A 25,128-nucleotide genomic window follows, 5' to 3' on the forward strand; every position below is an offset into this window, starting at 1 on the left:
TCCCAAAGTGGGCGATTCCAACTTACTGGTGGGTGATGGGCGATATGAACATTTTGTGGGTGACAATGAATTTTTAGAAATCAAGTTTGCATTTACTGATATCTAGGCATGCCTAGAATAAGGATGCACTTTTATCGATTTGACTACTTGCATGAGACGTCCCTTTGTATTAAAAAAGTGGATTTGTTTATCAATCGAATATTTTTTTTTTTTTTTTTTGCATAATCATATGAAGTCCTGAGTATAGAATGCAAATTCGCAAAAATTTTCTGGAAAAAAAAAAGTTATGAGAAGTTATATGTTGTGTGTAATTCTGTGGTTTCATATCAAAACACAAGTGCTATTTTCAGGATGTTGACAAAATGTGCAGTCACGCACAAAATGACATCTTTGAAATCATGTTTCTTGACTGGGTGAAAATGATCAGATTCTAAACCTATATAACTTTTTTAAAATATTTTTCTGGAAAAAGTTGAACAACTCCAGCTATTTAGCTTGGAAAAGTACATTAATGTGCCAAATTCTAAAATTTTCAATAAACTCTAATTTTTGAAATGCTGGCAGCCAAACGAACTAGATCCGTATTTGCTTCAGTAAAGACATGTCAGCTGACTCTGCTCTAATGATTTCTTCTTCTCTTTGGGAATACTATACTACCTTTCTGATGCCGTCCGCAGAAATTCGTCCTCACATTTTCACTTTACAGATATTTCCAGTCAAGAGGAATTTGTTGACAGTACAGAAGTGATTATTTTTCGTTTCGATTTATCCCTCTCCTCAGAACTGTCAGTTACCAATGTGCCTTCTTTGCCATCAAACATTGACCAACGAAGCAATGAAACCTTCACGCTTGAAGTATCACTTTGGTGCAAAGCATTCCTACAAGAAGGACAAGCCGTTATCATACTTTTTGCAACTGAGCTCCACTTTCAAAAAGCAAACACAAACATTCAACACGCTACTCCAGGAAACTAGTAAACAGGAGAATGAAGGGTTGATTGCATCGTACAACATTGCATTGCTTGTTGCTAAGTCTGGGAAGTTTCACACAATTGGAGAAACATTACTTTGCCTGGTTATCGAAGAGGTTTTGTCAACTGTCATGCACGAAAAACCCGATAACATTATGAAGATCCCACTTAGTAATAACATGGTTTCTCAATGCACCGATGAAATGGTCAATGATGTCAAACATCAGCTCATTAATATTCAGCATTCTGAATTTTCTATACAAATGGATGAGTCAAGTGTTGTGGACAATCAATGTTTGATGATGGTATATGTTCAGTATTTCAATAAAGACCTTTAACCTTGTGAGGAAATGCTGTTCACAGAGAAATTATCACACGATTCAAAAGGCTAACTATTTTTCCTTTTCAGGTCTTTCCTCTTTGAACATAATATCCCCTCAGTAATATTCTTGTCTGTGCATCTGATGGAGCCCCTTTGATGATAAGAAGATACAGAGGATTTTCATCTCTCCTAAAGCATGAAATTTCTCACCAGATACTAACTGTTCATTACTTGGCACACCGGCAGCATTTAGTGACAAAAAATATGAACGATAGATTGAATGATGCACTACAGTTAGTTATCAAGACTGTGAACAAATTGAAGTCCAGTCTCTTGTCTGATCAAATTTTCTGTCGACTCTGTCTGAGAAATGATGAGGATCATACCATACCGAAGTGTGGTGGCTGTCAAAAGAAAACCGTGTTTTACGCTTTGTTGAACTGTTTCATATAATCATATCTTTCTTTGAAGATACTTCACTATCCGCTTCATTGATGGTTGCAAGATGCGATATCTTTTTTCTTTGTGATATATTCACAAAATTAAACGATTTGAGCAAGTTATTGCAAGGAAGCCGAAAAACTCTCGTTGATTGTAAATCATCACTGCTTTCATTTCAAAATTGGTGTTGTATAAGATGAACATTTCAAAACGTCAATTCCATCAATTTCCCAACTTGATTCTTTGAAAGATGAATTGGCTGATGAGGATTTAACTACATATCGCAACTATTTACAATCATTGCTAACATTGAGTTTGTGTGTGGCAGCCTACCACTAAAAACAAATATTGGTCATCCAGTGTTTTTAAGTGAAATCTTTTAACACTTCATTGAACACACCTGAAACATAACACAGTTAAAACTTTGGCATTGCTTGAAGTGGTAGAGCTATCTCCTAACGTGCATATACCTTGGGAGGTGTGCTTCCAGGGTTAGGGTAGAGAAAATAACCCCAGAAGTGGATGAAGCCTGAGTGGTAGCTGCCATATTGCTAGGCATGGAGGAGAAGGTGGCGGTCTCGCAGGCCACAGGAACTGGCAAGGACAAAGCCTTGATATGGTGGTACAAGTTGCAGAGGAAGATATTGAAAATATGGTTGAGACCATCATGGTCGGAGAGGCAACACACAGAGTTAGAATGGAAGGAAGGATCCCGCGGTGCTATAAATGTGGCCTGAAAGGCCAAATTATAGCGGACTTCCTCTAACACTCATGAAGGATGAGAGGGAAGTTGAGACTTCACCACCAATGGGAACCAGTACCAGCATCGAGGAGGAGGAAAGGAACGGATGGGAAGAAAAAAGAAAGAAAAGAAAAAGAGCACACATTGTAAATGACAACCCCCATCCCATATCTACCTGACTCCCACCACACCCACTCCCAACAGACACCAACCTTCTCCATGCCCCACCCGACATAAAGACAAGCACAAGCACAGGGGAGCCCCAAATTTCCTCACCCTTGCCCAGTAATGAAAAATATGTTATACTGTACGATGGAGAAAATGAAAAAAACTTGATAATGAGATAAACTCGTGGGATAGAGTGATAAAAGTGGACATAACAAAAGTGAAGGGTTCGCTCAGGTACATGCGTTGTGTGATGGCAGACATGGGGTGCCTTTCAAGATTAAAGGATTACGAGGAAGACTCTGACTATGCGTAGTGGGTCAAGAAAATAGACACCAGCACAATGCTAGAACAGGTAAGCTGTTTTGATATTAAAAAAAAAAAATAATATAAACATGGCTGGCCAGTAACGTATTTTTCTGCATTATATGGATAATTTATCCTGATCAAGCTATTTATAGCATTATCACACATTTGAGAAATACATCTCAACGCTTCTAAAAAAGAACAAACTTTGTTTGTTTACTTTCATCGTAAAGTTGAATAATATAAACATTTTGTGTAAAAATGAAAACTAGTTGTTGCAAACGGTGTTACAAATAGTGTTATTAACCAGTGTCTGAAAAAAAAAGGGTTGTATTAACAGGTTCAGTGAAGCCGCTCAGAGATGGGGATGAACGGCTTCATTCCATTTTTCCATTATATTCAGTTCATCTTTTCCATTTGTCTTGTATTTTTGTCCCCACCTTGTGCTGTCCCCTCTATGTAAGGCCTTCATGACCAATTTCATGAAATAAAGAAGCTTGCTTCCCAACCACATGGTTTCGGGTTCAGTCCCACTGTGTGGCCCCTTGGGCAAGTGTCTTCTACTATAGCCTCAGGCTGACCAAAGCCTTGTCAGTGGATTTGGTAGATGGAAACTGAGAGAAGCTCATCGTGTATGTATGTATATATATTTGTATTTGTATGTCTGTGCTTGTCACGCCACCATTGCTTGACAACCGATGTTGGTGTGTTTATGTCCCCTAGTACTTATTCTATCGACAAAAGAGACCAATAGAATAAGTCCTAGGGTCGATTTGTTTGACCAAAGTCAGTGCTCCAGCATGGCTGCAGTCAAATGACTGAAACAAGTAAAAGAATGTCTGTATGTATGTATATATATATGTGTGTGTGTGTGTGTATATATATATATATATATATACACACATTATATGTAAAAGGGTGAAGACTGCCTTTGGTCATAAATGACCATGGGATTGCAGCTAGAAAGTTCCTCTTCAAGGCACAAACCTAAGCAAGGTTGTTCATGAAAGACCAGCAGTCACCCACACATACTAGCCTCCCCTCTCCACACCACCAGTGTTATCCAAGGGAAAGGCAAAGGGGCCAGTACAGCTTGGCACCAGTGATATCACAACTCATTCCTACAGCTGAGTGAACTGGAGCAACATAAAATAAAGTGTCTTGCTCAAGAATACAACGCACAGCCCAGTCCGGGAATCAAACTCGTGAGCCTGACGCTCTAACCACTGAGCTATACACCTTCACATATGTATGTATATATATATATATATGTGTGTGTGTGTGTATAGGTGACCAAGTTAGCAATGTGGGAGGTTGTTCCGAAAGCATAGCCGCTAGAATAAGAATAGGCTGGGTGAAGTTCAGAGAGCTGCTACCTCTGTTAGTGACAAAGGGCCTCTCCTTCAGAGTGAAAAGCCCTCTCTTTGTTTCTTTATACAGTTTGATGATGTAGATCAGAAATATTTTGGATTATTCAACCGTTTCCTCTCTGAAATTCGTTAAATGAATACATATAGGTATTTTGTTTTTAATAAATTGAACTCTTCCAGAGACACCACCATACCGATAATTTATGTTGTGAAACAACCACGAGTAAAGGATTTTTTTTTTTATCTGAAAATTTTAAATCAAATTTATTGCAATCTTCACTTTCGAAGACGTATTTCCGTGAAATTTCATTAAAAAAATATTAATTATCTAGAAACTTCTAACGAAAAAGCATTACTGGGGCACTAAACTGTAGTTGTTCCTTTCAGTTGACAGTCGATCATTTAGTGACGATAGTTAATTAATAATTCATTCTGGACGACTAATTAATTAATTAACCAATATTATAAGTGTATTAGGGTTTGACAGATAGGATTCATTGTATTCTTAACATTTCAAATGTCTTTTTTCTTTTAATTTCTATATGGAAGATTAAGATAAATTTTAAATTATTTGCAAATTAAAGGGAAACAACTGATGTTTCGATTCAGTCCCAAGAAATGTCCCTTTCTAGTAAGAGACACATTTGAGAGAAGGGCGGAGGTAAGAGTCGATTACATCGACCTTAGTACTTAATTGGTATTTATACCATCAATCCCTAAAGGATAAAAGGCAAAGTAGACTTCAGCAGAGTTTGAACTCAAAACGTAGAGAAACACCCCGAAGCATTTCAATTGGAAAGCAAGTGGACGGTAAAAATCAAAGAAACACTGAAAAAAATTATGAACGTGAGGTGTTTGCTTATGTGCTTTTATGTCAAGGTTGACATAGCCATCTGTTTTAGAGAGATTGATAAAAATATATGCACAAAGAAAGTATAGGTAATCAATGGGATCAATGAAAATCTTTAGAGACAATGCCCCAGCATGGCCCTATTGCAAAACCATCAAAAGAATGACATAAAACGCTTTTGAAAAACTGTTTTAATGACAGAAAGTTTGAGTCTAAATGGAGCATCAATTCAGTCCGTAGGAGTGTTGGCCACAGTTGGAGGGCTTTCTATCAACGGAAATTGTGAGTTTATCACAGGAGTACTCCACAAGGAACCTAGGGAAATGGGAGTATGTAGGGTGGTGGTTTTTTGTTGTGGTCAGACAAGCTTGTCTTCTTGTTGTGCCCTCAAGGGGTTTCACTTATTTTTGTCCCTCTTGCAAATGACAACAATATCTCTGCAACTATGTTTGTGTGTATGTATGTAATTTATACATACATATATATATATATACACACACACACACACACACACACATATATATATATATATATATGTATACACACACACACACACATATATATACATGTATATATGTGATGCATATGAGTATATTTATATATGTATGCATATATATCAATTCAGTCCGTAGGAGTGTTGGCCACAGTTGGAGGGCTTTCTATCAACGGAAATTGTGAGTTTATCACAGGAGTACTCCACAAGGAACCTAGGGAAATGGGAGTATGTATATATATATATATATATATATATATATATATATATATATATGTATATATATATATATATATATATATATTTATTTATACATATTTATATATATATAGATAGATATATATGTATTAATCATCATCATCATTTAACGTCCGCTTTCCATGCTAGCATGGGTTGGACGATTTGACTGGGGACTGGCGAACCAGATGGCTACACCAGACTCCTGCCAGATCAGATTGGAGTCTGGTGTAGCCATCTGGTTCGCCAGTCTCCAGTCAAATCGTCCAACCCATGCTAGCATGGAAAGCGGACGTTAAATGATGATGATTAATACATATGTATGTATATATATATATATATATATATATATATATATATATATATATATATATATATATATATATATATATATATATAAATTTAATGTACACATATGCACATACACACACATATACGTATGCATACATATATGATATATATACATATATGTATGTTTCATTCCAGTTTATCGAAAACAATTGAAAGAAAAACACATCTTATCCAATTAGCTGTTGTTTGAATTCATAATTAATTGAATTGTAATAAATTATAATATATTATTATAATAAATATCCAAAATAGATTGATGGTAAAGTGTTGTAATGTTGCATTTTATTGAAATAACTGTCTTTTATTAAAACGTGCATGTGTGTGTGTGTATGTATGTGTGTGTGTGTGTGTATGTGTGTGCAGGTGTGGGTGGGTGTGTATACAATGTGAAAACAGCAGTTTTTTAGCCAGGAAACTTAAACGTGACACACACACAAACACAAACACGATCTACTCCAGTTTTTACATTGTAATAATAACAATGGAATCTGATTTAGACACAAAGCTGCCAGTTTCGAGGGGAGGGGGGTTCTAGCTGACATCAATGGCCTCTAGTACTTGACTGGTACTTTATGATATCAACCACAGTGGAATGAAAAGCAAAATCAACTTTCACTAGATTTGAACTCAGCACATAAGCATCTAGTTTTAGATAGTGTAATAATCCTTTCCATTTTAGGCACAAGGCCTGAAATTTTGGAGGAGGGGTTTAGCTGATTATATCGACCCTGAAAAGAGGAAAAGTAAATTCTACCCCTGAAGAATTTGAACTCAGAACATAAAGACAGAAGAAATGGTGCTAAGCACTTTGTCTGGTGTGCTGATTCCATCAGCTCACCAATAATAAGAACCATTTTAATGAAATGACACAATATAACCTTTTTTAATCAGAAATTAATTGAATATTTGATACTGATTGATTAGTCATTGATTCGTTTGAAATTATTAATTCAATCAATTGTTATTTTGGTAAATTGTTTTTCCATTTTTCTACTGTCTATATAACATATTTATATACAAATATATATGTACATGCATATGTGTGTGTGTGTATTTATACATACATACATACATACGTATGTATGTATTGGGTTGCTGAATAAATACATTTGTTTCTTTTTTTTTATGTTATTTGAATTAAACAGAAGATATTTTTATCATAGTGTTTTTCTACAACTTTTGCCTATCGTTTTTGAAATTTGAATAAATTTGACCTGTTTTCAGACTAAAATCGATGGAGCACCAAATAGAAAAAAAAATCCCACGCATTTTCGACGTCTGCTTCTCTTGGCTTTCAATTAAAGTTCCAAAGCAGTCTGTGCTGTATATAGAGAAGGCTCTCTTACTCAAAGAACTGCACAGAAATGGTTTTCATGCTTCAAACAGGGGAAATTGTACACTACTGACTCTCCTAGTTCAGTTCAATGAAGATTGATTGAACAAACTCATCCACGAGGACCTGTGCCAATTCTCCAAGGAATCAGTCTAACAGCTGGGATGCTCTCATGATACGGTCACCTGTCGCCTTTACATAAAGAGAAGGTCCAAAAACTCGGTGCAAGGGAATCACATGCTCTGAATGGAAAAGACAAACTTTAGTGCTTCTCTATCACTACCAGTTTGCTCACTCTCATGGACACAGAATTTCTTTACCACACCATTATTATCAATGAAAAACAGTGTCTTTTTGTTAATCTGAAGCAGAAAGAAGCCTGGCTGAGTCCCAAAAAGGAAGCAACACCTCGAAACAAGCCAGAGCGAAACAATAATCTGTGTTTGATAGAATTAGGAAGGGCTAATCCACTATGAAATATTGGGAAACAACAACACAGTCAGTGCAGAGTTTTATGTTTAGAAAATGAACCAATCAGCTGAACAAGGTCACCAAGCTGAAATGACCCAACTGGTGACATGCTGTGCCTTTTTGACACAACAACACTTGTCCTTGTCTCCATAATCTTATCAAAAATGCTATTCAAAAGTTCCATTGAGAAATTCTATCACATCCACCATATTCTCTTGATGTAGGGCCTTCAGATAATCACCTTTTCCAGTTGCCCTAAAACAGTCAGCAAGGCATTTTGTCCAACAGCAATGTGAAGCTGAAAGCATGTGGCTCAGTGAAATTTTTGAGTCAAGACCCAATGGTTCCTGGTGTCAAGACATTGATGAGTTAGTGGAACTGTGTCAAGAAGTTGTGAACAATGAAGGAGAAAAGAAGCTTATTGACAGATTTGTTTAAATTGTTGATTGAAGATAAAACTCAAAATAAATGGGGAAAACAAACGAATTTATCTGACAACCCAAATATGTATATACAGATACATGTGTGTGTGTGAGTGTGTCTGTGTGTGTATACACATATATACATATACACATATACATGATATATATATATATATATATATATATATATACACACACACTTATATACATATATAATATATACATAAGAATAAACATTTTGAACTATATACACGCACACACACACATGCACACATAATTCCTGGCTAAAATTATATGTAGCTTATTTTCTACATTTAAAACAACTGAGTCCACCACAGTTCTGAGTATTCCTGTAGACAATACTGGACCGATGAAGTCATATATACCAAAACATATGTCCAAAGTTCCCCTTCACTTACACAGATCAGACTATCCTTTCTCTGTGTATGTAAATGAACTTGATAGTTTGAGATTATCTCCCCTTTCCTTTGATAGTCACTGACAATTACTACTAGGTTCTTGTTTACCTTCTCTTTACTTTAAATGAAATTTCAATAAAAGAATTTATTGCAGACAGCATTCAACAGATCACACTTTAATCTCATCGTATCCAAATTTATGGCATTGACTTCTTCATGCTTTTTTGCCTTACACACACACACACACACACACACACATATATATATATATATATATATATATATATATATATATATATATATATATATACGTACTTATGTATGTATGTATGTATTTATATATGTATGTCATCGTCCGCTTTCCATGCTAGCATGGGTTGGACGATTTGACTGAGGACTGGAGAAACCAGATGGCTACACCAGGCTCCAATCTGGTGTGTATATATGTATAAGTATGAATGTATGTATACATGTAAGTTTGTATGCATTGTAATAAAAGAAAAGACTAGCTTGCAGCCTCTAATATAGCTTGTCTTCTGATGAGCTTATATATATACATATATATATATATATATATATATATACATATATATATACATGAGTGAATGCATGTATGTATGTGTATGATGATTAAAAATAAGGCTACACTTTAAGCCTCTAATATAATTTGTCGTTTGTTTAAAAGAAATATGCATGTAAAGACTTTTTTTTAAATGTAAGATTAAAAAAAAAAATATGAAAAATGTGTAATAATAATAATAATAATAATAATAATGAAATTAATAATGATAAACATAAACATAATAATAATAATAATAATAATCAACCAATGAGGATACACGATTCTTGCAATCGGGTGAATTCATCAATTAACGACTTGATGATGGGGTGATTGGCTTCTCGAATGACGATGACATTTTCGCGGTTGATATGAGCAGCTGACCAGGTGTAGTTGTAGGATCCGATAATGGCTGTGCTTTCATCACAAATAAGAAACTTTTCATGCGCAATGCCCATTGTTGCTCCGGTTTTTCTCTGGTACGGTCCTGTACCACTGTTCTGACAGATGTTCACCTTTTCTGGTATGATCAGACCGTTCTTACCCAGCATCTCCAAAAATTTGTCCACCTGATGACAATGTCGATGATGACGACGACGACGACGATGATGGTGATGATGAGGAGAAGGAGAAGGAGGAGGAGAAGGTGAAGAAGACGAAGAAGGGAGATGAAAATGCCGGCAAACGTAGATATAATGACAACAGTGACAGGGTGCAGGGTAGCATTGTTGGTAATGAAGTCAGCAGCAGTGGTAGTCATGGTTGGACAGGCAGGTAGGAAACAATGAAAGAAAGAAAAAAGAATAAATGATTAATAAGAATAGAAATAATAATTATAGTATTAATTAATTAACAATGTATGTTTATTTGTGATATTGTTGGTCTGAGATGATAATAATAATAATAATAATAATTATAATCCTTTCTACTAAAGGCACAAGGCCTAAAACTTTGGGGGAGGGGACTACTCAATTATATCAACCCCAGTACGTAACTGGAACTTATTTCATTGACCCCCTAAAGGATGAAAGGCAAAGTCGACCTTGGTGGAATTTGAACTCAGAAAGTAAAGATATTACTAAGCATTTTGCCCAGGTGCTAACAATTCAGCCAGTTTGCCACAATAATAATGATAATAATAATAATGGCTTCAAATTTTGGAACATGGCCAGTAGTTTTGTGGGGCCAGTACCCAAATAGTGCTCATTTTATCAAACCTTAAAAGAATGTAAGGCAAAGTCAACCCTGGCAGAATTTGAACTCAGGTCATAAAGATAGACAATGATATTTTTTTCTACTTTAGGAATAAAGTCAGCAATTTTGAGGGAATGGGGTTTACTCAATACCATCAACCCCAATACTTGACTGGTACTTTATTTTATCAACCTTGGATGGATGAAAGGCAAATTTGATCACAATGTAACAGCTTGGAACAAATACCAGAAGGTATTTTTTCCAACGCTCCACTGATTTTGCCAGTCCACTGCCTTATTGTTTCTGATATAAGCACAAATCTGGGGTTAGTTGATTAGATCGATGCCAGTAATTAACAGTTATTTTATTTTACTGACCTTGGAAGAATGAAAGGTAAAGTTGATGTTGGTGCGATTTGAACCCAAAACATTTATGGAACATTTATAGAACAAGAGAAAACAAAATAATAAAACAATATAAAATAGACTGGTTTTATTTTATTTATTCTTTGTCATTTCTTAAATGGCAGTTTAACACATGACTCTCCATTGGAATTTCAGAGACAAACCCAGAACAAACTAGGTACACACACACACCTATATGTGTGTTGTTGGCACTCCGTCGCTTATGACGTCGAGGGTTCCAGTTGATTCGATCAATGGAACAGCCTGCTCGTGAAATTAACGTGGCTGAGCACTCCACAGACACATGTGCCCTTAATGTAGTTCTCGGGGATATTCAGCGTGACACAGTGTGACAAGGCTGACCCTTTGAATTACAGGCACAACAGAAACAGGAAGTAAAAGTGAGAGAAAGTTGTGGTGAAAGAGTACAGCAGGGTTAGCCACCACCCCCTGCCAGAGCCTCGTGGAACTTTTAGGTGTTTTCGCTCAATAAACATTCACAACGCCTGGTCTGGGAATCGAAACCGCGATCCTATGACCGCGAGTCCGCTGCCCTAACCACTGGGCCATTGCGCCTCCACATATGTGTGTATATATACATATATACATTGTGTTGAGTCAAAGAGTTTTGCAACATTTTGATAACTTATTTGTTTTATTCATTGAGTTCCAACAAAAGCAGTCAAGCATTCAAAGTAGAGGCCATTGTGTTGCACCATCTGCTAGTTCTTTAATCCCATGCTGATAGGAGTTCTTGTCGTTTGAGGGGAAGAACTCCTTCACTGAAACATCCATCTCTTCTCAGTTGGTGAAGTGTCTTCAGACAGGAAGTGAGCCAGGAATCAGAACAAGTTATAATCTGAGGGAGATATTTTTTCTGCAACCCTAACATGCATCAGCAGTGGTTAAGCAAGAGCCAGCTTCTGGAACTTGTCTCCAAACATGGAAGTTTCAAACACAAGGAGATGCTCTGTATCTGGTGGAATTACGAGGAGTTCATTCTGGATGGTCAAACCATCAATATCAACTTGTAATCTGAACAGCTGGAGTGGATGTATGCCACTGTGCGGTAACAATGCCCAGCATTGGTTACCAGAAAATGAACTCTTCTGCAGCAAGACAATACAAGGCCTCATACCACTTGAATGACCAAGAATATACTCCAGGAACTTGAGGGAATTGAACCGATGCCACACACAGCATATTGTCTGGATCTAGCTCCTTCGGATTATTACTTGTTCCAATCCATGGCTCACTTCTTGCGCTTGCGATACTTCATCAAGCAAGAGGAGGTGGAAACTGCAGGAGTTCTTCTTCTCAAAGGACAAAAATCGGAATCAGCATGGGATCAAAGAACTGGCAGAAAGGTGGCTTCAGGTGATGCAACATGATGGCCTCTTTTTGAATGCTTGACTACTTCTCTTGTAATTTGATGAGTAATGCAAATAAGTTACCAAAATATTACAAAACTTTTGACTGAAAACAATTTATATATATATATATATATATATATATATATGAAGTGATGGATTGTAGTCAACTTAATGTGGCAGTCCCAGGAAAGGGGAAGAATGCTACTGCTATTTAGTCCCAGGAAATATCGTTTCCAGTTGGCTGTGTGACACAAGTGTTCTGTGTCCTTAAGTTTTCAAACAGGGGAGATAAGCAGCTCCATCCAGCAAAGCCACCATCAAGAGACTAGTTTCAGAGTTATTGCTCTTCATCAGTCTGGAGTAGGTTGGCTTGCCAGTTGTCGATGTCACATTAAGTTGACAACAAACCATCACTTTATCATGCTGCTACTGTATAAGTCTCTCTGAGAGATTTAGAAAGGCAATATTTCTAATTTTACACACACACACAGGCGTATGCATGCATGCACGCACACACACACAAAGAAAATTTACAATTTAAATTTGTTGGTTCAGAACTCTGTACAAAACTCTCAGGGCTTGAGTCACTTATATAGCTTTACAGCTAAATGGAAAAAGACTACATACACATATATACTTTATTTTTTCCCATTTTCTAAAATCTGACAGTGACTTAGAAGTCTCGCCACTGCTGAGTTGTCAAATCTGCAGCAGCAACACTTTCAACTTCAAAAACCCCAAGGACATATATGTATGGATATATTCTTTTACTTGTTTCAGTCATTTGACTGTGGCCATGCTGGAGCACTGCCTTGACAGGTTTTAGTCAAAGAAATCAACTCCAGGACTTATTTTTTACCCAGAACCATGTGGTTGGGAAGCAAGCTTTTTACCATACAGCCACGTGTGTATGCATGTATGTATGTGTGTGTGTATATACATGTAAACACACACACACACTTATTCATTTTTAAAGTTGATAGTGACTTCAAAGTGGTTTTCAACTTTAAAATCAAAGAAAAGTATTTTTAATTCTGTATCTCTGTATTGTGTTCTTTTTCACTATTATGCGTTGCTTGTATTAATGAGTGTGTGTGTGTGTGTGTGTGTGTGTGTGTGTGTGTGTGCATGTATAAATCACTTCCAGTTGAAAAGGATGTATAAACTACTTTAGTTGTTCCATGTGTATGTATGTCTGCATGCAATTATCCATCCACCTTCTCCACTCACAATTCTGAGGAGAGATGTTGTTAGCAAAGTCCTCAATCCTCAACCACCCCCACCATAGGGTCTAATTAGAAGCAACCATCTTTAAACTTTCCAAATGGATTCCCAAACACAACCAGCTGAAACTATAGTTATGTCATCCAAATGTCTCATTCTTGGTCTACCCCTAGGTCTTTTGCTGGTTGGCACACCTTAAAGAATCTGTCTTACAATTCTTTCCTGTGACAGCCTAACCACTTGTCTGTAGTACCAGAACCATGACTTCCCAATGCAGAAAAGTAGCAACTTGACCAGGAGAGACTCACTGAGATTATGGATAATATGCAACCATTTCATTCTTAGTCTACTCCTAGAGTCTTCTGCCACTTAGCTTAGCTTAAAGAATCTGTCTTGCGATTCTTTTCTGCAACAGCCCAATCTCATATCCATTTATAGTATCAGAGCTAGGACTATTCAATGCAGATTGTGTATATGTTTGGGGTAACATGATTGCGTGTATGTTTGGGGTAACATGACTGTATGTGTGTTTGGGGTAACATGACTGTATATGTGTTTGGGGTAACATGAATGTGTGTGTTTGGGGTAACATGACTGGTGTATGTTTGGGGTAACATGACTGGTGTGTGTTTGGGGTAACATGACTGTGTGTGTGTTTGGGGTAACATGACTGTGTGTGTTTGGGGTAACATGACTGTGTGTGTTTGGTTTAACATGAATGTGTGTGTTTGGGGTAACATGACTGTGTATATGTTTGGGTTTTACATATATAATGGAAATTGATATTGAGAAAAAGAAGATTTTAAAAATGGTAAGAAAAATTATATTCATCATCATCGTTATTGTTTTAATGTCCACTCTTGCCATGTTTGTGCAAGTCAGAAGGAGTTTATTGAGGTAGATTTTCTATGGCGAGATGCTCTTCCAGTCACCAACTGTCACCTCTTTGCAAGCAATGTAATATTTCCCTATGATCAGACTTGTTCTTGCAGAGTATTGGAAATGAATGACACTGCTTGTATAACAGTGATGCTCATTTACAACTATCATATGATGTAAAGACAAAGAGGCACAAATACACACACACATACATACCCACATGTAGATAGACCTATTCACAAAGCTTTGATCTGCCCCGGGCTAATAGCAGAAGATACTTGCCCAAGATGCCATGCAGAACTGAACCCAGAACCAAGTACTTGACGAGCAAACATCTTACCACATGGCTCTGCCTGAATCTAACCCTTATTTTACCTGTACAACATCCATATCCCTCTCTACTACTGAATGTCTTTTTCCCTTGATAACTTACGGGAGGTACCTATGGTTTCTGTTCAAAAGACTCAATCAGAAACAAGAGTGAAAACCGCCTCATCCAAAATTTTGAATGGCACCCATGCCAACGTCGTCTCCTTCATTGGACACTAACCTTGGCTTGCGAAGACCTGTTGGGGCAAGCGAAAGCGAAATCGTGATGGCACCTGTGCCCAGTGTCGCCTTCCTGGCACTTGTGCCGGTAGCATGTGAAAAGACATTCAAGCAAGATCGTTGCCAGTGCTGCTGGACTGGCTCCTGTGCAGGTGGCATGTAAAATACACCATTTTGAGCATGGCCGTTGCCAGTACTGCCTGACTGGCCTTCGTGCCGGTGGCACATATAAGCACCCACTACACTCTCGGAGTGGTTGGCATTAGGAAAGGCATCCAGCTGCAGAAACTCTGCCAAATCAGATTGGAGCCTGGTATAGCCATCTGGTTCACCAGACCTCATTCAAATCGTCCAACCCATGCTAGCATGGAAAGCGGACGTTAAATGATGATGATGATGATGACGATGAGAGATGGTCGTCTGCTTAGGCGCACAAGTGTGTTTGGTTAAGAAGTCTGCTGCACAATTGCATGATTACAAGTTGAGTCCTACTGCATAGTACTTTGAGCAAACTCAGACCAAGTAAAACTTTGGATGAAGTGGGTTTGGTTGGTGAAAACTGAAAGAAGCCCAATGTGTGTGTGTGTGTGTAAACATATATTGATTATTTACAGGATAATTAGAATCTAGGCTACTAGGATTGGCTAGGTACTGTAACATTAATTTGACAGTGAGGTGAAAGCAGCCATTAGGTGTCACATGCAGGTATTCATATATAATATATACAGTAATCCCTCGCCATATCGTGGTTCACCTATCGCGGTTTATTATTCAAACTTATGTCGATTCCTCTGTGATGTTGTCTTCCATTTATAATAAAATGAATATATGCAAATTGTAAAAATAATTAAAAAAAATATATACAGTACAGTACTGTTTCTACTTCATGAATTTTCACGAATTGTGTGGGGTTTTGAATATAACACCCATGATAGTCAAGGGATTGCTGCATATATATATATATATATATATATATATATATATATATATATATATATACATACACATATATATATATTTTCTTTTATTTTTTATTTGTTTCAGCCATTTGACTGTGGCCATGCTGGACTGCCTTTAGTCGAGCAAATCGACCCCAGGACTTATTCTTTGTAAGCCTAATACTTATTCTATCAGCCTCTCTTGCTGAACTGCTAAGTGACAGGGATGTAAACACACCAGCATAAAACAAAGAAAAGAATAAAAGAATATATATATATATATATATATATATATATATATATATGTGTGTGTGTATATATATACACACACATACATCCATAGGTACCAAATCCAATATAAACCACAGATCTGAATCAGGGGTTGGTTCCAGGTGTGGCATAGATATAAAAATGAAGAACCCAAATGGGGTTTAAAATTTAAACCCTGTTCTTCTTTATGTGTGTGTATGTATGTGTGTATAAATATATTTTCCTTCCATTGTATGTATGTATAAATATATTTTCTTTGCATTTGGTAGTAGGGACCTGGGTCATGAGTCAAAACGTTTTGAGAAATGGTGAACCACCCCTTAGCCCCTATTGTTCCCTGATCTACTCTGCCCCAGAGTCATAGCATCTGCCAGGGGCTTGGCTATAGCTTAATTAGCATATTAGGGCTTACCTATCTATGCGTATGAAGACCAGACCCGGTGAACTCTACAAAAAAGAAAAATAAAACCTTCATGGTTCAACAGAAAGGAAAGAAACTGCAGTAATGTATTGGGGAATGCAGGGAACAAGATGAAGCAAGTAAGACATGCCTTGGTCACCCACTGCATTTGTCTCCATCCCCAGTTGTCTTGACCTGGTCTTGCCATTGAACTGAAGATGGCCACAGACGAGAGAGTGAGACCAAAAATCCAAGGCCTCTGCCAGGGATGTAGCCAGCCCACTTACGCGTAACATTCCTTCATTGGACACTAAACTCCGCTTGCGAAGACATGGTGAGGCAAGTGAAATCGGAATCGAACCAAATTTATAGGAACACTAGACTCGGCTTGCGAAGACCTGTTGGGGCAAGCGAAATCGAGATGGCACCTGTACCAGTGTGACACGTAAATAGCACCAGCGTGATTGTTACCAACGTCGCCTTCCTAGCACTTGTGCCAGTGGCACGTGAAAAGACATTCGTGCAAGATCGTTCATCACCTTCCTGGCACTTGTGTCAGTGACACGTGAAAAGACATTCGAGCGAGATTGTTGCCAGTGCCGCTGGACTGGCTCCTGTGCTGGTGGCACGTAAAACACACCATTTCAAGCGTGGCCGTCGCTAGTTCCGCCTGACTGGCCCTCATGCCGGTGGCACGTAAAACACCCACTACATCGCGGAGTGGTTGGCATTAGGAAGGGCATCCAGCTGTAGAAACTCTGCCAAATCAGATTGGAGCCTAGTGTCACCTCCTGGTCCACCAGTCCTCAGTCAAATCGTCCAACCCATGCTAGCATGGAAGGCGGACATTAAACGATGATGATGATGATGATGATGACCATGTAAGCCATCGGTCAAAGATGACAAAATAGTCCTTATTTTTAATCAGCCGAACTTACAAAGAGACTCAAGGGCCAAAAGTTTTGTGTATGGCAGGCTGATAAGTCCTGTGCATGAAACTCTCAACCCTCGAGTCACTTTGTAACTTTGGCTGATTAAAAAACAAAATTTATATACTACTAGCTTAAAAGTCATTCTCTGTGTGGACTTTTAAGTTGGCTCCTGTGGTGAGCTAATTGAGCCCACAACCCAAAACCAAAGAGAGCTAAATAGCATGACTATCATCCGCCTATAATGATCATATGCCCTGGTGGTGTTTGATCAGAGGTTAAGGACAGATGAGAATTAATTCTGTAATGCAATCATTCTGTTGTTCCAATCCCAAGTTGAATTCCATTTGCTGGCCAATTTGTCCTAAAATTCTTATCTCAATGTAAAATTAACGAAGCGAATGTCATTTTATTCCCCCTTGATCTCTGACATCACCTGACAAATGCCAACCAAGATGGCGTGAATCAGCCAAGCTTTACTTGCTAGAAATAGCAACCTAAATGGTTTTAAATCAGATCCCAATGTTGGATGTTCAAGAACCAAATGAAGGGCAGATTTTCAATCCTGAAATCATCCTGATTCCAAAAAAGGTATAATATGTCTATGTAGAGCAAATATAGACTGAGATACAGGAGTCCTGGATAGACAGACATAATTTTGGGTTTATTAATATAGAAGGACAGCAGACCTCAAAGGGAGATAATAACAAGACTCAGCTAAGCCTCTGTTGCCATGACGAAGTCTAACAACAATGGAAAAACAATTTCAAGACTCAGATTGTACAAGACCTTAGTGACTGTGAAAATGTCTAGAGTGGCATCCCAACAACTGGCTGCATCAGTTAAGGGATCTTGACTATGATGATGATGATATATCATTTTGAGATGTATTTGTTTATACTACCAAATATATATACACACATGTGTGTATATTTGTGTGGGCACACATATATACGTGTGTGTGTGTGTATTTTTATGCCTTCCTGTCTTGACATCACATCTCAACTGTCATCAAACATCACCATCATACAAGTAGTGTCATTTGTTTACAGTTTTCTTGTAAAAAGAAACTTTCCGGCCAGTGTGCTGTTAAAAGGACTTGGGAGAAATATCAACTCATTTGGGAACAGGTGAGTGTTGGCAACAGAGAGAGCATCCAGCTATAGAAAAAAATTTGTTGCAATAAATTTTGCCTGACCCATGCAAGTGTGGAAAAGTGGATGGTATTTGTGCCTGGCATTTGACAGGGCAAAATGTTCAGTAATCTGTTGGTCACTAACGAAACTTTGTATCAACAAATGGGTAGTGAGGGCCATACTGGTTATACTGGCCATACTGGTCAAAGCTGCAGGAAGTAGAATAAGAGTCAACAACAGCTTCAGTGATGAATTTAGATGAGTAGCTCTCGACCAGAATCCATAGGACTCTTGGGGTCCACATAAAATTTCTATATGGATACAAAACTTTAAAATAGAATAAAGTGGTTGGCATTAAGAAGGGTATCCAGCAGTAGAAACCATGCCAAAACAAACAATGGAACTTGTACAGTTCCTGGTCTTGCCAGCATCTGTCAGACCATCAAATCCATGCCAGCATGGAAAACACACCTTAAATGATGATGTTTATTATGCATTTGTTTTAGCATTGATATGCAAATGAAGTGGTAAGAGCATATTGAATGAAGGTATATATTTTATTCTTGCAAATAAAAGTTCATCCAGCAAATGGATTTTATACATAAACCTGATGAGTCAATATTTTTGTGGTATAAGTAAAATAATACCAATGCAATCTACTGTTATATATTTATCATCATCATTTATGTCCATTGTCCATGCTGACATGGGTTGGACGGTTTGACCAGGGCTGGTAAGCTGAGGGGCACAACAGACTTCAGTCTGATTTGGCATGGTTTCTACAGCTGGATGCCCTTCTTAACACCAACAACTCTAAGAGTGTAATGGGTGCTTTGACGTGTCACCTGCAGGGTGCCAGTTGCATGACACCAGTACCTGTCACTACTACGATTTCACTTGGCTTGATGGGTCTTCTTCTCAAGCACAGCATATTGCTAAAGGTCTCAGTCATTTGTCATTGCCTCCAGGAAGCCCAACGCTCGAAAGATGCATTTTACTTGCCACTGTCATGGGTGCCAGTTATGCAACACAGGCATCAGCCACATTACCTTGATGTGACCCATCGCTCAACAGGTGCTTTTCATATGTCAGTGGCACGGGTGCCAGTTGCCTCTGTGAGGATCAACACTCATAGCAATACTTTTCTGATAATATATCAATAAAACAATTGTATCGCGTCTCCTGTAAGATATCTGATCCTGTATTTCCCAACAACCTACTCCCCACTTCAATTGCATGGCCCTGTCTTGTGAGTTACTCAGTGACTGCTGGTGCCACGTAGAAAGTACCCAATACACTCTGTGAAGAGGTTGACATTAAGAAGGGCATCCACGTATGGAAACCATGCTGAAGAAGATATTGGCACTTGGCACAATCCTCTGGTTGGTTAGTTCTTGTCATGGCATCCAACCAATGCCAGCATGGAAAAACGACGTTAAACAAGGATGATGAAAACGATGATATATGCGTGCGTACGTGTGTATTATATACATATATATATATATATATATATATATATATACCTGTACGTACGTACAGGTTTGGTGATGTATACATGTTTGTATGTATATCATATTCATACATATACATAGATACATACACACATATACGCCTGTGTTAGAATGGGGGTAGCTGATGAAGGAAAATGTTCTTTATGTGGCCTGTGTGTGTTCTGTACTCTGGTTATTATTATTTTTTTTGTCTACGTTTTGTTTGCAATGTCCTGTACCCAGATATGCACCTATATATACAGGTAGACGTAGGTATGCACATACCTGTACGTATATATGCATATATATATATATATATATATATATATATATATATATATATATATATATATACAACCACGCGCGCGCATAATTATACGACCCAACCTTGTACCACAGACGAAATGATAAAAAAGCGAGTGAATTGTTAATTTTTCCTTGAAAACCATCTAGAAATATGAAATATTTGCCTTTAACCAAGATATAAAAAATAATTTCATTAAAAGAGAGAGAGAGATTGAAGGAGACAAACATAAATGAAAGTGAAATTTCCTAAGCTAATAAAGCTGGCCATAGTGTTAGCGATAGTAGTTGCAGTGAAAGACAAGATGTAACTCGTTTCGTTTCGTGTTCTTTTTCTATGGATTTTTGTTAAATTTAATCTAACCTAAATTTTATTAGTAAAATTAAACACGCCACAATTTGAAGCAAGACTTTAAAAAACTACCAGAGATGTTTACATAAATAAAACATTACATCTCTCTCAGATCGTGTTTATAAATCTGTTGGTATTGATTACACAAAGTGTGACATAGTAATTAGCACATATTCTTGTTTCGAAAACAATAATTTATTACAATTATATGGCCGAAAGATTTATTTTAATATATTAACCGTGTAAATGTTAATCTTAATCCTAAATATGGTTTGTAGTAAAATATTCTTTCTCATTTCCTATATATCGACATTTCATTCATAATAAGTATTGAATGAATGAAGCATGTCCAACATGAGGAACACATGCTAAGCTGAAACGAAATTTAACCCCGATTTATTCTTGTAAGGAATCTCCAAAATTAAACATTAGAGAATTTAATGGATTTTCTTTATTTTTTATTTTTTGAATAATAATATAAGCAAGAATTGATGAAAACGTTAGGGTTGTACGGGATGGCCATGCGCAGTTATATTATGTGTGTTTGTCTGCAAGTACGTGTGTATACATACATTATATATGTGTATGTACATATACTGCATGTGTACATTTATGTGTATGTTTTATATAAACACATACTTTCAGACAAAAGTGTTTAAGTAACACACATCTACTTATGTATATGTGCGTGTATGTAAGGATATAACACACACACACACATGCACAAACATATATAAAGACTTGACAATTTTTTACGTTCAAAAACATGTAAGCGCTCGATACATGCCTGTGTAGGATGCCTGATTCCATACACACACACATATAATTACACATACAATTACACACAGGCACTGTAGTTAGGTAATTAGACAATTTAGTTGATGCTTCCTGTCTCGGGTTGAGCACCAGGCATGAAAGCACAGTGAAGTATGAACGGGCTGTGGTATGTGTATGTATGTGTGTATATATATATATATATATATATATAATATACGCAACCTGATCATGTTCTTTCTCCCTCATATTTCATACATGGTGTGAGCAGTACATACCTGTGTGGCATCCAGGAGTATATCGACTGTGACCAGGGCATTCGATGCTGCCTCACACAGGGCGTTATATATGAAGATGTCAGTGAAAAGGTACATGGCGATTTTGATAGAGAATCTGGCTTGGCGAATGGTATCTAAGATGACATCGTGAATATGAGGCATAGAGTCAAATAGAGGTGGCTGAAACAACACACAAACTTCAATCTTGGGCAACGTTGGGGGTATCCGATGTGGACTGGAACCTGGCACAAATGCATACGGATTGAAACGGCTATCTGTCGTATCTTCTTGCTTGTCATCGCTGCTTGAATTAGATTGGGTTACCACCGCATCGCTGTCGTCGCCAACGTCTTTGTCTTCAGTCTTCTTGTCCTGAACCTGTCCATCGCTACTATATCCAACTCTATTTCCATCGTCTATAAGTTCAGACACCCTAACATCACCATCACCATCACCATCATCCTCGTCATCATCAACGACACCACACTGAGCTTGAATCTTAAGTCCAGACTGACCTGTCCATTGATGAATTCGACTGGTTTTTAAGATGAACTGTAGTCGTTCACTCGCCGAGATACTACCCTGATCTTGGAAATATTTCTCTTCCTCGTCGCTCAGGAATAAAGGAATATTGTTCGTTTCTAAATATGTGTAGAAACCTTCCAAACCTTCGTTTGCCAAAACGAAAACTGCTTCGTATTGGTTTTGCAGCAGGTTCTCCGACATTGCTGTTGATGTTGTCATTATCTTGCTGCCAAGATCGCGACTACTGCTACTACGGCTACCAATACTAGTACTACTGCTGCTGCTGCTACTGTCACTACTGCTGCTGTTGCTACTGTCACTGTCGTTGCTGCTGCTACGCTTGTTGTTGTTGTTGCCGTCACTGCTGTACAAGATATGGACGATGTTGATCCTGCTACTGCTTGGCTCTCAGTTTCAAGTTTCTCATGGGAAACCTTTAAAAGATAGAAGTTAAAAAAAAAAAAAAGAGAGAGAGAGAGAGAGACAAAGAAACAATGAGATTTTCACTTCCTAGTCCGCGGCTGTTTCGATTAACCACGACCAGTTTTTCACATCAAGAAAACATCCCCTTATTCGTTGTTTCTTACGATCCCATATATCTCATCCAGTCTTTATTTCTTTCATTCTTCGTCGATCATATTTATTGCTGGGTCCAGTGGTTCTCAACCAGGATCCATATGATCCTTGGTGGGGGTCTATATAAGGTTTTGTTGATAAAATTTATATACAATAAATTAGTTATACGTTTACAATACACAGAAATAATTTTAACAATTTTTTTTATACAGTTCCTTATAATATTTAATTATAAAAATAAAAGGGTTTTAAAACATGGAATGGTTACGGGGGAGTCTACCTGAGCAAAATATTAATCAAAAGGGGTCCATAGAGTAAAAATGGTTGAGAGCCACTGAGTTAAACGAAATGAAACACAAAAAGGTCTTAAATAATAGTTTCTGATTTAATCACAGGGCCAGTAATTTTGAAGGAAAGGGGTTAATCGATTAGATCGACTCCAGTACTTGACTGGTATTTTGTTTTAGCAACCATAAAAAAAGATTTTAAAAAAAGGCAAGGCACGGTTGACCTCGATGACATAGCAACACGACCAGGTGATAAAAATAACAAGCCTCTGATTAACTGCAGAATTTTAAAAATGTAAAGACGTATGTTCCGAAGAATTAGTAAAATATTTATCGTTTTAAATGTTGATGACAGCATTTTTTGGCGGGTGTCCGAAAAAAGTTGCGGCCCGACTAAGTGGGCAGGACCGAAAGATTAAAAAAAAAAAAGATATTGTTTTCGTATTAAAAATATTTAAACATTATTTTAAAAACAATCTATCAGCTGGTTGCTTCTTAGATTTCCGTCATCTTAACACGAGGATTACCTTAGCTTCACTCTCACAGTTGCTGTTGTTATTAACGATGATGATGATGATGATGATGGTGAGGGTGATAGTGGTGGTCATGGCGATAATGATGATGATGATGATGATGATGATGGCGAAGGTGATTATGACAGTGATGATGATGATAGTGCTGCTGCTTCTGATGATGATGATGATGTCACAGCAATTAATGTTGTCTACCTGTCAGTGTTGTTGTTGTTGTTGTTGCCGTTGTTACTGCTGCTGCTGCTGTTATTGTCATTGTTGTTTTCACTGCTGTTCTGTTGCCACAGTTGTTGCAGCTGTTGTCATATTATTGCTGCTGCTGTTGCACCTGTCTTCAGTGTTGTTGTTGTTATATTACTGACGATGCTGCACTCGTTGATGTTGCAGTCCCTAGTATTGCAACTGCTGGTGTTGCAACCACTGCTGCTGCTCTTGCTGCAGCCGATTATCTTTTTCCTATGACTGCTGCTTCATCTGAACATTCATTACAACAATCAGTGATGTTGATAGAGGAGAGGTGTTGCTGTTGTTATTTGTTGATGTTGTTGTTATTTGTTGATGTTGTTGTTATTTGTTGATGTTGTTGTTATTTGTTGTTGTTGTTTAGCCCCAGGTCAACCTGGACTGTCCAGACCTATGATTAAAGCTGTTCAATTCATGACCCTTCCATCATGCTTTAAGATACAATGATGCATCTTGGACGCACGTGTCTGAGCCCTTTCTTCTTGAGACACTGAGATGCGATCCCCACTTTCTTTTCCTTTTCACTCCATGGGCTGGTTTCAGGCAAAGTAATTCTTCCATGGCCCAGGGGATCACACACATAACAATACATAATAAAGTGCATGATACATAATTTAATTATTACACACACACACACACCATGCACACATAATACATGCATGCATATATACATACATACATACATACATACATACATGCATACATATGGTTATGTGGTTAGAAGCTTGCTTCCCAAACACATGGTTCCAGGTTCAGTCCCACTGTGTGGCACCTTGGGCAAGTGTTTTCTACTGTAGTCTCAGGCCGACCAAAGTCTTGTCAGTGGATTTTGTAGACAGAAACTGAGAGAAACCCATTGTATGTATATATATATATATATATATATATATATATATATATATATATATATATATATATGTATGTATATATCTGTGTGTGTGTGTGTCTTTGTGTCTGTGTTTGTCCCCCACGTCACCACTTGACAATCATTGTTGGTGTGTTTATGTCCCTGTAACTTA

General features: G+C 37.6%; 2 protein-coding genes across 3 annotated transcripts; one reads left to right on the forward strand and one right to left on the reverse strand.

The window, feature by feature from the left end:
• Positions 1-835: 835 nt before the first annotated feature.
• Positions 836-1,309, forward strand: LOC149130956 (zinc finger BED domain-containing protein 5-like). The gene has a single exon (XM_089343025.1). It carries the CDS (start codon positions 836-838, stop codon positions 1,307-1,309), a length of 474 nt encoding a protein of 157 aa, XP_089199151.1.
• Positions 1,310-6,507: 5,198 nt separating this feature from the next.
• On the reverse strand, positions 6,508-24,289 carry LOC106872588 (uncharacterized). Of its 2 annotated transcripts, XM_014919622.3 has the most exons (3): positions 24,062-24,289; positions 21,946-22,904; positions 6,508-10,021 (listed from the first exon to the last, which is right to left on the reverse strand). In XM_014919622.3, exons 2-3 carry the CDS (start codon positions 22,687-22,689, stop codon positions 9,716-9,718), a joined length of 1,050 nt encoding a protein of 349 aa, XP_014775108.2. In that variant the 5' UTR covers positions 22,690-22,904; positions 24,062-24,289; the 3' UTR covers positions 6,508-9,715. The 2 variants fall into 2 exon arrangements, with proteins under 2 accessions (XP_014775108.2, XP_089199170.1); XM_089343044.1 differs by lacking the exon at positions 24,062-24,289 and having other exon boundaries at positions 21,946-23,725.
• Between the last annotated feature and the right edge of the window lie 839 nt (positions 24,290-25,128).

This window comes from Octopus bimaculoides, chromosome 26 (assembly GCF_046866305.1).
Source record: "Octopus bimaculoides isolate indiv1 chromosome 26, ASM4686630v1, whole genome shotgun sequence".
Classification (NCBI taxonomy): Eukaryota; Metazoa; Mollusca; class Cephalopoda; order Octopoda; family Octopodidae; genus Octopus; species Octopus bimaculoides.

Bases quoted from the DNA above. Each gene is read 5' to 3' on its own strand.
- LOC149130956 (XM_089343025.1), top strand. From the start codon at position 836: ATGAAACCTTCACGCTTGAAGTATCACTTTGGTGCAAAGCATTCCTAC.
- LOC106872588 (XM_014919622.3), bottom strand. From the start codon at position 22,689: ATGACAACATCAACAGCAATGTCGGAGAACCTGCTGCAAAACCAATAC. The intron at 10,022-21,945 runs GTATGTACTGCT...CATTGTCATCAG, and splicing joins TACTCCTGGATGCCACACAG to GTGGACAAATTTTTGGAGAT.